Source organism: Magnolia sinica, chromosome 18, assembly GCF_029962835.1.
Source record: "Magnolia sinica isolate HGM2019 chromosome 18, MsV1, whole genome shotgun sequence".
Lineage (NCBI taxonomy): Eukaryota > Viridiplantae > Streptophyta > Magnoliopsida > Magnoliales > Magnoliaceae > Magnolia > Magnolia sinica.
This window is the reverse complement of record NC_080590.1, coordinates 50,812,070-50,826,746: the sequence shown is the minus strand read 5'-3', so window position 1 is coordinate 50,826,746 and position 14,677 is coordinate 50,812,070. Positions and strand designations below refer to the sequence as shown.

The 14,677-nt window shown below is 40.4% G+C and overlaps 1 protein-coding gene across 1 annotated transcript in view; it reads right to left on the bottom strand.

The window, feature by feature from the left end:
- Positions 1-3,766: 3,766 nt before the first annotated feature.
- LOC131232623 (replication factor C subunit 1) overlaps positions 3,767-14,677 on the bottom strand; it is an 83,178-nt gene continuing 72,267 nt past the window's right edge. Inside the window, exons 22-23 of the mRNA XM_058228987.1 lie at positions 4,511-4,570; positions 3,767-3,974 (exon numbers count right to left, since the gene is read on the bottom strand). Of these exons, the coding sequence (XP_058084970.1) occupies positions 3,841-3,974; positions 4,511-4,570 (194 nt within the window). The 3' untranslated portion in view covers positions 3,767-3,840. The remainder of the gene's footprint in view (positions 3,975-4,510; positions 4,571-14,677) is intronic.

The following is a 14,677-nucleotide window of genomic DNA, read 5'->3' as shown; positions in this document are numbered from 1 at the left end:
GAGGGGCAAACATGAAATTGAGTGGGGCAAACTAGAAATTGAGCGGGGCAAACATGAATTTCAGCGGGGCAAACATGAAATTGAGTGGGGCAAACTAGAAATTGAGCGGGGCAAACTAGAAATTCAGCGGGGCAAATATTAATTTTAGTGGGGCAAACATGAAATTGAGAGGGGCAAACTAAAAATTCAGTGCGGCAAACTAGAAATTCACCGTAATAGCCTCACTTTTCGAGGGATGCGGTAGACCAATGGTTTTGATAACAGATCAATGGCCTCACTTTTTTAAGCCAAGAACCCACATTGAGGGTATACAAAGATGATATTTAAACCCACATCATTTATAGAAAAAAGAGCCACTATTTTTAACTTTTGGTAATACAAATAGTACAAGTACTACTATTGTATTAATGAAAGTAAAAGGGCGGGAGAATCTAATCTACATTTAGTATTGACTGCTTATTTTCTGGCCATTTAACGACTGACAATGGGCCCCACATCTATCAATCACCTCCACATGGCTCACCATGTTTTAATATGTAAAATCCACTCAGTCTTTAAGTTCCACTTGAACTCGGAGCCAAAAATCAATTAGATCCGCGAATCAAGCTGTCATTTGTTGAAAAAATGTAGTCCTCTCACCAACAATCCTTACCACATCACGATTTGATTAAACAAGGCAAAGTGTTTGCCCCACTCAATTTTCAGTTTCCCTCGCTCAATTTCCAGTTTGCCCCGCTCAATTTCATATTTGCCCTGCTCAATTTTCTGTTTGCCCCGCTCAATTTCATGTTTGCCCCACTCAATTTCATGTTTACCCCGCTCATTTTCATGTTTGCCCCGCTCAATTTCTTGTTTGCCCCGCTCAATTTTCAGTTTGCCCCGCTCAATTTCTAGTTTTTCTCACTCAATTTCTAGTTTGCCCCGCCTAATTTCATGTTTGCCCCACTCAATTTCATGTTTGCCCCGCTCAATTTCTAATTTGCTTCGCTCAATTTCATGTTTGCCCTGCTCAATTTCTAGTTTGCTTCACTCAATTTCATGTTTGCCCCGCTCAATTTTCAGTTTGCCCCGCTCAATTTCATGTTTGCCCCTCCTCAATTTCATGTTCGCCCCACTCAAAAGAGATTAAAGTTACATGGGCCCCACAGTTATGTATTTATTATATCCACAACATTCATCTATATTTCAAGATCATTTAGGAGCATGATCTAAAAAAAAGAATCATATCCAAAGATCAACTGGACTACACCACAAAGAGCAGCGAGAAAATTGATTTTCACCGTTAAAAATTTTGTAGGGCCCACCATAACATATATTTTCCATCCAATCTATTCATAAGGTCACAAAGACCTGGATGAAGAAGAAAAACAAATTTGATAATGATTCAAAACTTCTATGACCCCTAAAAGGGTTTCAATAGTAGACGTTCAATCCTCCACTGCCTTTTACAGTGTCGTCCACTAAATAGATAGATCTGTCTTTTTTTTGTCTCAAGCCTTAATACGAGCTCGCTAAATAGATGGACGGTTTGGATATAACACATACCTCATAATGGGACCCACAAAATGCCGTGGGGATTACAACGAAAAAAGAAGAAGAAGCTAGTGAGTTAGGTTCAGCGGGACCCTATAGCTACGGATTATAACCGTAGCCATAACCGTAGTTCCTACTTTTCCACATGTCCTTCGATATGTATCGAAGGTCTTTCGATATTATCAAAAAAGTCCAGAACTATCTAGCGAATTTGCTTAAAAAATTCTGCAATTTTCTACACACTATGGCTACGGATTATAACCGTAGCATACTGCCAGGAGCGGCAATGCTGCGGCTGTTTGTATTTTTTTTTTTTTTGCTGTGTTGCTTTTGTGGGTCCCATCATGAGGTCTGTGTTATATCCAAACCATCCATCTATTTGGAGAGATCATATTAATGCTTGAGACGAAAAATAAGATAGATCTAACTATCAATGGACCACACTGTAAAAGGCAGTGGGGAATTGAACGTCTACCATTGAAACCCTTTTAGGGGTTACAGAAGTTTTGGATCATTATGAAATTTGTTTTTCCTCTTCATCCAGGTCTTTGTGATCCCACAAACATCACAGTGGGCCCCCTAAAGGTTTCTAATGGTTGACGGTCATTCAACACTGTTTCCTGTAATGTGGTACACTTGAGACTTGGATATACCTCATTTTTGGTCTCGTATCATAAAATGATGTGGAAAAATATATGGATAGCATGGATGAAAAGCATACATCATGGTGGGGCCCATGGACCACTGACCATCCACCATTGGCTGGTGGCAGGCGGAGTACCCAATCCGTTTCCGTGAAAGGAGGGGTATTTTCGTCCTCAAATTCTCTGTCCGTACGAGCAGGTCTAAGTTCCCCAACTAAGTTTGCATTGCTTCATAAAACCTGCTGGATAAAAGGTGGGGTCCACAGTCCCAAATTTTTCTATGTTTTGTATCCACGCCGTCCATCCATTTGGAGAGATCATTTTAGGGAAATAGTCAAAGAACGAGTCACATCCAAATCTCCGGGGGACCACACCACAGAAAACAGTGAGGACAGTGACACCTACCATTAAAAACTTCTAAGGCCTGTAAAAATTTTCGATCAAGCAGATACTTGTGTTTTCCCTTCTTTCTTTCATGCCTGTGTTAACTGGTGAATAGTTTGGGTTTCAAATAAACATCATGGTGGGCCTTAGGAAGGTTTCAACGCGCGAATCACTCTCCCCACTGTTTTAATGTGGTGGGATCTACTAGAGCTTTGGATCTGCCTCATTCTTTGGATCATGCCATAAAATATTATCTCCCCCAAGCTCGGCATAGGCAGAGGCACCGTCATGTAAAAGGGTTTTTCCACGCCGTCCATCCATTTTACCACGTATCATTCTCTACGGTATAAACCCAAATTTGAGGCAGATCCAAGGCTCAAGTGGACCACAAAGTTGGGATTGAAGGCCTACCGTTGAAAACTTCCTGGGGGAAATTACAAGTCTTCGATCAAGTTATGAATCAGGTTAGATGGCAAATAAAACTTCAAGTTGGGCCCTAGGATTAGGATGGGTTTCAACTGTGGATGATGGATGATAAAAGCCAAAAATGGATGGACTATGTGTGGATAAAACCCTTACATCATGGGTGTGGATGGAGGGTAGAGTGTACCCAATCCGCATCCAATAGTCAGGGCAGGCCATTCATCATTGACCTAGGCCTGGACTGGATTGACCCACTGGGCCTAGACCTCGAGCTGGGACCCCTAGGACCAATATAAAAGGCTGGGCCTTTGCCACCCCTAAGATCCTCTTTCGCTTGAGACCCTGAAGCAGTTGCCATACAAGTTCTCTAAGGCCATTTTCACAAAGAAGAGACTTTAAGCGGGCAGTCACAGCACACGACCTAGGCTACCTTTCAGTTCTCAATATCATCAGGTGGGCCACACATGGAAAAATGATAATCGTGGGTCTACATTCCAAACATGTGAGTCAACTAGGTAAAAAGCATGCCCATAGTGGCACAACTGATAGATGGCCCTGATAAGAGCGGAAAAAGAGACTTTTGTACAAACTTAATAACAGTTGGAAATGTAAGCTCTTCTTAAATATTTCATTTACATGCAAAAGGCCAGAGGAGTTGCTACTGAAAACATGATTCAGATACAACATCAACAAGTAGAAGAAAAGATAAGATGTGAAAACAGCAAAAGCTAAAAGTCTCAGAGATTTTTTTTTTTAAAGCTCCTCAAAATGGGCTATATAAATGGCCCAGAAAAACAAGAAGCCTCTTTCACTGCACTTGAAGAACATACCCAAAACTGATTTTGACGTGTCCTGATTACCTGTTTCGCTTGGTGGGTCCTGAACCCCGCCCAGCCTTCTCTGCCGGCTTGGAACCTCTAGATTTGCTTGCCGGTGTCTTCTTTGCACTTGTACTCCCACTGTTTTTCAAGTCCAGATGCACTTGAATACCTACAGAATTATAGAATAAAATTAGATTATTTAGCAAACACAAGAAAGTGGCAAAGCATTCATGGATACGGTCACAGGAGTAGGAAATGTGACCACACACCCCTGAATTATGGTTGTGAAGGGGTGGACACAGGCAGGCCTGCTGATTTATCTGGCCTGATTTTTGGCCCTCGCCCAGCATGTTTTTCGGTTGGATTGGAAATTTAGGGGCAGGTCCATCCAGTAACTGTGATAAACAGGCCGGCGTCAATAGGAAAAGATATCAAACTTAGGCCTGGTCTGGTCTGGGAATTTATTGATTGTGTGAATTCAGACACAGATTGTGTCAACAAGGCAAGTTTGTGAGTCCAGCTGTTCAAAATTTTGAGTTTGCTTGGTGCAGCTCGGCCCATTGACAACCCTAGACAAAGGAGCCAACCCAGAGGCCTAAAAACAGGTCCCTGCCCATCCCATTGGCGGATTGGGCCCAGAAACACAAAGGGCCAGCTCAGCCAATGGCCAGCACTAGTTGTGAGGAGGAATGTAACTCAAAGAACCTTTTGACTTGTTACTCTGGAGATCCAGCTGAGGCTTCAGCTCACCATTAATATCTTCATCTGATAAATGGAAGCAAAAAATGAACAGGTGAGAACAGGCCTACACTATAGAAATATTTACTAGACAGTTCCATGAGAAAAAGGGAATTAAGACAGCAATCGGCTTGAATATTCAAAAACTTGATTGAGTACTTCCAAACACGTTATTAAGAATGAGACAGGTTGTTGAGATTAGGAAACTGTTATAATATGGAAGGTGGTGATTTATGTTTATGCATTTTTATTATTTATGTTAATTGAATAATAACGAATGACGTCACAAGTCCTTGAACTATAAGTTATGTCCACCCAACAGATAACTTCCAGCCTTTCATGAGCGTGTGACACTGAATCCATGCAACAGGTCCCCATCAAGAGGATCAGATTATGCAAAAATCAGCCACATCTAATCATTGCGTGGACTACACTTATAATTGCTATTTATCAATGGCTAGAATGTTTTCTACACTATGACCCCACCTGGTGAGTAGAAGATGTTTGCACAAGGTGATCTTCATAGCAGGGCCGATGTATTGGAAGGGGCCGATGTCACATGCACTTAATAAATTAGCAGTTCTCCGCTGGGTGGAAAATAGCTCAAGTCAACTACATGCTAATTTACATACGCTACATAGCTTACACTACGAGTTATTTTTCACTAACACAAAAATAAATCAATGTCTTAAATGTTTGTTGCATTTTTCTATTTTTTCTAAATAAACATTAGTTAATATTTTCATCAATTTTAGTAAAATAATAAAAATAACAGTAAGAAACCAGTTTTGTTGCTCTTTCAGTCTTTATTTATCTTCCCTATTTTTCCTATTATTTTAGGTTGTGCTTGGTTGCACTAGATATCATGAAAATTCCGTTATAAGTCAGTCTAATTTGGTGCAAAATATCATGAAATTTCATGATATGTTGTGCAACTAACCGTAACTAAAAATCTAGAAGTAGCATGTAGCTTACACTACACGCTACGTAGACTGGCTCGATGTTGCATGTGCTTAATAAGTTGGCAGTTATCTGCTGGGTGGACTGTAACTTGTGCTCCAACTGGTTCGGCTTGAGACTAGTGTTTTAAATAGCCAACGCTATTTAGCAAGGTATCCCGTATCGGTATCGGTTGGCGTAACGGTGACCTCCAAAACCGATACGGATACGGGGGCGTAACGGTGATACGGGGGCGTAACGGCCCGTAACGGTGCAAAATTTTTTTTTTGTCAAAAAAATATGAAAAAATATGGATTAAATCCGGAATATTCTAAGCATTCCAAATATGCATTCATTTATAAATTGGAACATGTTTATAGTGGTGTAACGGTCCACTCTTTGGTGAGAAGTTGTATCGGACTATCTGATGAATTTATGAACCAGATAACCTGAATTTGACTACAAAATTCATATATTTAATTTTCTAACTATCTACTATCAATGATAGATATATTAGAATGAATGTAATATGAAAATATCTTACATTTAGGTGTTTGCAATTATTTTTGAGGGCCAAAATTCATGCGTAAATAGAAAAAAATATATTAAAAAAATATAAAATGGCACCCCAAATATGTAAAATGCACATTAACATGTTCTACTATGATTAACACATCATATGACATCATTAAAACAGCAAAAGAATCATTAAAAAATGATTTTTCGAATTTTCAAAAAAAGGGCCGAAATAAATGCGTAAATAGAAAAAAATATTAAAAAAATATAAAATGGCACCCCAAATATGTAAATTGTACATTAACATGTTCTACTATGATTAACACATCATATGACATCATTAAAACAGCAAAAGAATCATTAAAAAATGATTTTTCGAATTTTCAAAATATGGGCCGAAATAATTGCTTAAATATAAAAAAATTTTTAAAAAAATATAAAATGGCACCCCAAATCTGTAAAATGCATATTAACATGTTCTACTATGATTAACACATCATATGGCATCATTAAAACAGCAAAAGAATCATTAAAAATGATTTTTCGAATTTTCAAAAAAAGGGCCGAAATAAATGCGTAAATAGAAAAAATATAAAAATATATAAAATGGCACCCCAAATCTGTAAAATGTACATTAACATGTTCTACTATGATTAACACATCATATGATGTCATTAAAACAGCAAAAGAATCATTAAAAATGATTTTTCGAATTTTCAAAAAAGGGCCGAAATAAATGCGTAAATAGAAAAAAATATTAAAAAAATATAAAAGGGCACCCCAAATCTGTAAAATGCACATTAACATGTTCTACTATGATTAACACATCAAATGGCATGATTAAAACAGCAAAACAACCATTAAAATTTGATTTTTCGAATTTTAAAAAAAGGGGCCAAAATTCATGCGTAAATAGAAAAAAATATTAAAAAATTATTAAATGGCACCCCAAATCTGTAAAATGTACATTAACATGTTCTACTATGATTAACACATCATATGACATGATTAAAACAGCAAAACATATTAAAAAAAGTATAAATACCTATTTTTGACGAATTTCTGAAAAATGGCCCACCGAGCTTTGATTCAAAAAAATCTGTGATATAATGTGTTTTTATCTCAAATACCTAGCTAAGGTTGGTCGAAATTAGTAGTAGAAGGAGTGAAAAACAGTTTGGAAGCAAGAGGTTTCAAAAAAACAGCAAAAAATGAGCTAAAAATGAAAAAAAAAGAAGTTACCGTTACGGGCCCGTAACGGCCCGTTACGGCCGTTACACCCCGTAACGGGCCCGTATCGGCCGATACGGGTACAAAAAATCGTATCGGCCGATACGGCCCCGAAACGGGTAACGGTTCGCACCGTTACCGTTACGTATCGGCCGATACGGCCGATACGTAACCGATTCGGCACACCCTGCTATTTAGCATGTAGCTTACGCTACATAACATAGTTTAGCCTTAACCCCAAATAGCTCATGAAAATAGCTTAAGTCAGCTTACATGCTATTACACAACTATATAGTTTACACTACAAGTTAATTTTCACTAAAACAAAAATCAATCAACGTCTTCATTCGAGATGCGCAGATAGAGAAATGTCCGTCCTGGGGAGAAAAGGTGGTGGAGCTAACGTGAGCCACGAGTTGGAGGTCTATACATCGAAAGGGGTGGCTCCACTGATGTAGAGGGGTGGAGATCAAAAGAAGATCTACCTCCCTTCGGAAGCCTCAAGACCTGCATTCCTCACTTGCGGCTCAAAGAGGTTGTGATGAGGACAAATACGGTAGAGAGGTACGAAAGAGGGACTTCAGAGAAGATATAGCACTTGACGCGAAAGGGAAGGGGAAAGTAGGAGACCCCGCCCCTGCTTTTCTTAGCAAAAAAGGAAAGGAGAATGGGGAGGAGTGGATTGAAGTACGCCGGAGGAAGAAAAGGTCAAAGGATAAGAGGGGGGGTATTCATGGCTCAACTCTCCTAAAGCTTCCAACATCGTTCGTGGAATCCTTCCCTGCGGAATGGGATTCCTATGCTTTTTCTAGGGTTTTCTCCAAAGCAGGTGAAGTGAAGGAGGTCATCATTCCTAGAGACAAGAAGACAATGAGCTTGCGGGGTTTTGCCTTTATGCGTTTGATGACTAAGGTGCAAATCTAGAAAGCGATCGACAATTTCCATGGGAAGAGCTTTGGGCGATGCAAAATTTCGATTCAAAGAGCCAAATAAGGCCTAGGCGAGATCAATAGAAGAGCAACTCAGAATAAGGGGGGACAAGTCCTCCCCCGAGAGGGGGTTTTAGGGAAAAGCTGTAGAAGTTTCTCTTGCTCCGGAGAAGGAACCACAGGCTTTGGAGGTGGGGAAGCGTTCTTATGTGGAAGCAGTGGAAGGGTAGTCCCTTTGGAAAAGCCAGACGTAAGTAGCGGGGAAGCCTTCTTATGTGGAAGTAGTTATGATCGAGTCAGCAAGTCTGAATCGGATCAACAAGCTTCAGTGGTTGTGGCGAGAAGCATCAACGCAATCGAAGGTTGTCTATGTAAATCTAAAGGTAATGGGGGATTCCACTAAGCTTCTTTAGTGGTCAGCGATGGTGCATACCAACGGAGAGCCTATACTAGAAGAGATCAAGAGATGGGTTAAAGGAACCTGCGAGTGGTTCGATGGCCAGTTTTCTTGGAGTCTGATCGGAGCAAATGAGGTATGGGTTGCAGTTACACCCGGGGCAGATGTTGATCGACTCTGCTCTTCTTGTAATGGCCTGGTGGTTGCTTGTAAGAGGTGATCGGAGGTCTCTATCTTCAGGGAAGAAGAAGCTTGGTTCCTTCTTTGGGGGTGTCCCTCTAGAGCTTTGGTTTTACGAGGTGATTAGGGAGTTAGGCTCCTGTTTGGGTGTTGTAGTCTCCATTGATGAGGAGACTAAGCTGGTTCTGAGGTCAGTATAGTGCGGGTGCTGATTCAGAGAAAGAAGATGGTTGAGGTCCACGACTGTATTCAGCTCAGAGTAGATCAGATTCTTATCCTATCAAGGTGGAGAAGGACTTGGCCTGTCCAGGGGGGTTGGGGGGTCTGGAAGCTCAGATTGGAGACAGAGGCTAGCTAGGGAGAAGGGGAGAGGGCGGTGGGTGAGAGAGTATAGGGTCCAGCGGAGCATCGAATCGCTTTTTGGACATGCATCCTCATATCTCTTTGGAGTGGAGGGAGGACTAGGATCGTTGTGTGTGGATTGAGGGATACGTGGCTTTGTGGGGACATCTAGCGTTGAAATTGTTCAAGACGCCCTTCAGTCGCTCTCCACGTGTTATGACTCCTCCGTGGGAGTCACACGTGCTCCCAGTAACAAGCGTGTAAGGGTGCTGATTTTTCTCTCCAGGACATGCATCTGGCTTTTAGATGCTTCGACAAGGATGTCGACACCTTGTTAGGAGAAGGGGTTCTTCCCTCCAGCATGTGTCTGGATCCTTCGAGTGGGGAGAGTTAAGTAATGACAAGTTATCGACACATGGAGGGGATGACGAGAGTAACGGTGGATTCTCGACGCGTGGCGAGGAAACGTTAGCTGAGGACTCTCGTTTGGAAAGCAAGACGAGAGGTTTGGAGTGAGACCTAGTTCGGAACGGGCTTTCTTCTTTCGTGGATCCCCTATTCTCCACATCCGATCCTGAACCTGACGCTCGAACCTTAGGCAAGGCGGGAGATGGCCTCGGTGCAGTTACAACCTTTAGTTTAAGCTGCCCATCTATTGCGCTTGTGCCAATCGTCCGAGCAGATGAGTTTGGCGCTCACACGTTCGGGGCTTCCCTCGTGCCAATCGCTTATGCGGGTGCTTCCCCCACTCTAGAACTTTAGGTTCGAGTAGAATGACTCTTCCTCTCTACTCCTCTGATCCTGAATCTTTTGCTCTTTCTAAGGGTTCTTCAACATCGGAAGAGGGGTTGGAAGGCTCTCTCAGATGATCTGGGAGGGAGGATCGGAGGCCGAGATCCACCCCAATCTAGCTTGGTGTACTCTTGAAGATCAAAGGAACTCGATGGCTATCAATGTTGGGAAGATTTGTAGAATGTAGAGCCGATTTAGTTGTCCAGGCAGGCCATAGCCAGTTCAGATGCCGAGGGAGGCGAGGAGAGATGCTTACAGGGTCAAAGCGGGTCCTTGTGGAATTCCATGTTAGTGGGCATAAGCTCTCGGCTCGAGACAAAAAGTGGATGAAAGACGCCCTTGGGTGAGTAGGTAGAATGGTTGGTCTCATGTGGGGATTCAGATGAGGACATCAAAGCTTTTATGAATTTTGTAGCGGCAACTAGCATAACTATTCTTCAAGTGCAGGCAACTCCAAAGTAGCTTAAGTCTCCAAGAGGCTGGCAAGAATTGCACAGTCTAGGTTCCTCTATCAGCTTTGATTCGGAAGGCAAGGTTGTTGCAACAAAGAGGGGTGTGGAGGAGGAGGGTTTCTCAATGAAGATTCTAATGTGGAATGTTAGGGGCTTGGCTCTAGGAAAAAAAGGAGACATTCGGTACATGTGCAAGAAGTCGAAGTTGTTTCTAATCGAGTTGCAAGAAATAAAGTTGAGCTCAATCAATAGCAATATGCTTGATATAGTGTGGGGCTGCAAACAAAAGGATTGGGTAGCGTTGGACTCTGTTGGTGCTTCAGGAGGTATAATTGTCGTTTGGTCTACTTTGAGATGGAAGAAGGTTGACTCTTAGGTTTGATCTTTTTCCGTTTCGGTTGTTCTTAAGGACATTACATCGAGCTTTCTCTGGATTTTCTTTTCCATTTATGGCCCTTGTGCTCCCGCCCAAAGGATGCTTTTATGGGCTGAATTAGACACAATCAGTGTTCGAAATATCGGTATCGCGTTACATATCGCACCCTTGGGATACGGATACATATCAGTTATCGCATGGGATATATCGGTTGGGTCGTTGTTGTTGGAAACATGGGGAAACATTGGAAATTGGTCAAAATTTTCAATGAAATTTCAGTGATTATTAAAAAAGACATCAATATACACTTACAAATCAAAACATTACAAAAAAAAGTGCACATGATAGGCTTTCTTTGTATGAGGTCCTAATTTATGTGTTGTTTAACTAAATTGATGCAAGTATATTCATATAATTTATTAGTGTAAGAAGATATGTGAAAACACAAGCAGTACATTCAAAGGCAAAAGAAGAATCACTAGATTAGGTTACATACATATTTGATTATATGTTTGGACATAAAGATTGCAATCGATTTGCGAGAAATTGGGAAATTTTTTTTATTTTTTTTCCGCAACTCGGTCCTTCTCCTCTAAATCTCAAAAATTCATGGATTTGTAACAATTTGACATTGATTTAACATAATTTACAGAAAAAATAATCGAAAATAAAAAAATGCTCACCAGATCGAACATGTGGGATATATATATATATATATATCACTAATTGTGTGTTTCGTATCGCGCATGTGGGATACAAGATATATTGTGGGATATATCGACGATATCGGCCGATATATCCCACGATATATCTTGTATCCCACTTGTGCGATATGAAACGCACAGTTAGTGCCAATATATCTCACATGTTTGATCCAGTGAGCATTTTTAATTTCCGATCCCTGTTTTGTTAAAATAAAGTTAAATCAGTGTCAAATGGTTACAAATCCATTGGTTCTTCATGTTTTGCATGAAAATCATGGAGTTGGAGCTTTGATTTCAATATCTATTGGTTTTTCAGGTTCCCAAAAAAAATTTCTCGAAATTTTCCTTCAACTAGCTGTCAATTGAGACTAATTTCAAAGTATTTTAGAGTATTTGAAGAAATGATCATCACATATACTATAAATTCGAAATTTGAGTGTAGGTGATCCAATTTGGGAAAAATTGGGAAATTTTCAAAAATTCCCCAATTTCTCCTAAATTGCTTGCAATGTTGCACTCCAACCATGAAATCAAGCATGTATGAGAGTTGATCCATTGATTTGTTAAATACTTTTCAATTTTTGAAAAATAAATATCATTTTTTAATTAAAAATTTATATATATATATATATAGATAGATATATATATATATATATATATATATATATATATATATATATATATATATATATATATATATATATATTCGAAATTTCCCTTCAGATAGTTGTCAATTGAGACTAATTTTGAAGTATTTAAGAGCGTTTGATGAAATGATCATCACATACACTCTAAATGTTATGCATTCAATTTGAATATAGTTGCATTAATTCAATCAAACACATAACTTAGGACCTTATACAAAGGAAACCTATTATGTGTACTTCTATTTTGATATGTTATGATTTAAAAATGTGTATTAAGTTCTTTTTTAACAATCCCTGATGTTTCATTGAAAAGTTCGGTAAATTACCCGATACAAACAATATATCCGTATTTGTATCCCAAGGAAGCGATACATAACATGATACCGATATTTTGAACATTGAACGCAATAAGGGCAAGGTGGCATTATCCATGGTGTGTTGTGGGGGATTTTAACGTTACGCACTTCTCTTTCGAAAGAAGGAACAATAGCAAGATCTCGTCAAGTATGATGGCATTCTTGGAGTGGGTTCAAAACAACGATATGGTAGATTTGCCGATGGAAGGGGCCCTTTTCACTTGGTCTAATGGTAAGAAGAATCCCGCAATGTCCCGCATAGATAGATTTCTTACCCTAGTAGAATGGGTAGACAAATTCCCTTTCGCAAAACAGGCTGGTCTTTCGAATCACAGACTGGTGATGCTCTAGGCCGAAGGGGAAAACTGGGGTCCAAGACCCTTTTGTTTCGAACTTAGTTGGCCGCTGGTAGAAGGTTTTGTTGATTTAGTTAGAGATTGGTGGGCCTCTTTTAAAGTCAAAAGATATGCAGGTTTTGTGCTATCTCATAAGCTGAGGATGCTTAAACGAAAAAATCAATGATTGGAAAAGAGATGTGTTCTCACAGAAATTCATGATTTGGATCTCAAAGAGGAAGGTACCCCCCTACGGAGGTAGAGCTCAAGAAAAGGATAGATCTTGCAATTCAATACGAGAAGAGAATTTTAGAGGAAGAAATTAAATGAAGACAAAGGTCTTGTGCTATTTGGCTAAAAGAAGGGAATAAGAACCTTAAGTTCTTTCACGACATGGCGAGTGCTAGGGCAAGGTAGAATGAGATTAGTTGTTTGATGGTGGAGAATACTGGAATAACTGACAAGGAAAGTGTTTGCATGGCCATCGTGAACTTCTACAACCAGCTGCTTACTGCTAATAATGGGGAAAGGCCTCGCCTAAACCATCTTCAGCTTGATCAGATTTCTCAATCTCAAGCTGCCGATCTGGAGGAACTTGTCATGGAAGAAGAAGTGCAAGCACTAGTTGTGGCTCTTTGAAGAAACAAAACCTCGGGTCCCGATGGGTTCCCTCTTGCCTTCTTCCAAGTGTTCTACGCAGGTGTCAAGGCCGATGTTTTGGCCTTCGTGAAAGAGTTCTTCAATAAAGGGATTTTGTCGAATGAGATGGGGACCTTATTTATCGCTATCATCCCTAAAGTAGAAGGTGCGGAAAACTTTAAAGATTTTAGGCCGGTAAGTCTATTGGGGAGCCCTTATAAGATTCTAGCATCTAGATTTCAACAGGTTCTTCTAAGCATTATCTCAGGGAACCAGAGTGTGTTTGTGGCTGGTTGCCAATTTCTAGATTGTGCATTACTAGCGCATGGGTGCATCGACTCCAATTTCAAGGAAGGCAAATCAGGTGAAGTGTGCAAGCTGGACATCGAAAAGGCTTATGACCATGTCGATTGGGGCTTCATGGACTATATGCTGAGGCAATTTGGCTTTGGTCAAGTTTAGAGAAAATGAATGTTGGAGTTTGTGGGATCAACCTCCTTCTCGATCCTAGTAAATGACTACCCCAAAAGGTTCCTTCTTGATCAACCTCCTTCTCGTGTCCCCCCTTTTCCGTTTTTGATCGTGGCAGAAGCCCTAGGTAAGATGCTCCAAAAAAGGCAAGAAGCGGGCCTTATTAGTGGGTTTAAAGTAGCGAGATCAAGACCAGCTATTACCCATCTTCAATTTGTGAATGACACAATTCTTTTTTACCAAGCAAAGGAAGTCATGGTTGATAACTTGCAAAAGATTATCGCTTGCTTTGAAGCTGTGTCAAGGATGAAGGTGAACAACCGCAAATGCAAGTTGCTAAGAGTGCATCTATCAAAAAAAAGAGGTTGGTTACATGACGAGAATCTTTGGATGTGGGCCAGGTGCATTTCCGTCCACGTACTTAAGTCTCCCTTTGCATATTGGCAAGCCAACAAGACACTTATGGGATCTGGTGATTGAGAGAATAGAAAGGAAACTCTCCTCTTGGAAGAATAGACATTTGTCGCTTGGGGGTAGGTTGACTTTGATCAAAGCAGCTTTCTCTAACATGCCCATATATTTCGTGTCACTCTTTAAGTGCCCAAAATCGGTGCTTGACAAATTGGAGAAGTAAAGGCGAAACTTTTTTTGGAGGGGTGAAGATTCCATGAAGCATCTCCACCTTCTCAAATGGGATGAGGTATGCAAGCCGATTCAGGAGGGAGGAGCCGGTTTGAGAGTGTTGGACACTATGAACACGGCGCTTTTGGGAAAATGGTTATGGAATTTCGCTATGGAAGACCACAATTTGTGGAAAGAAGTGCTACCA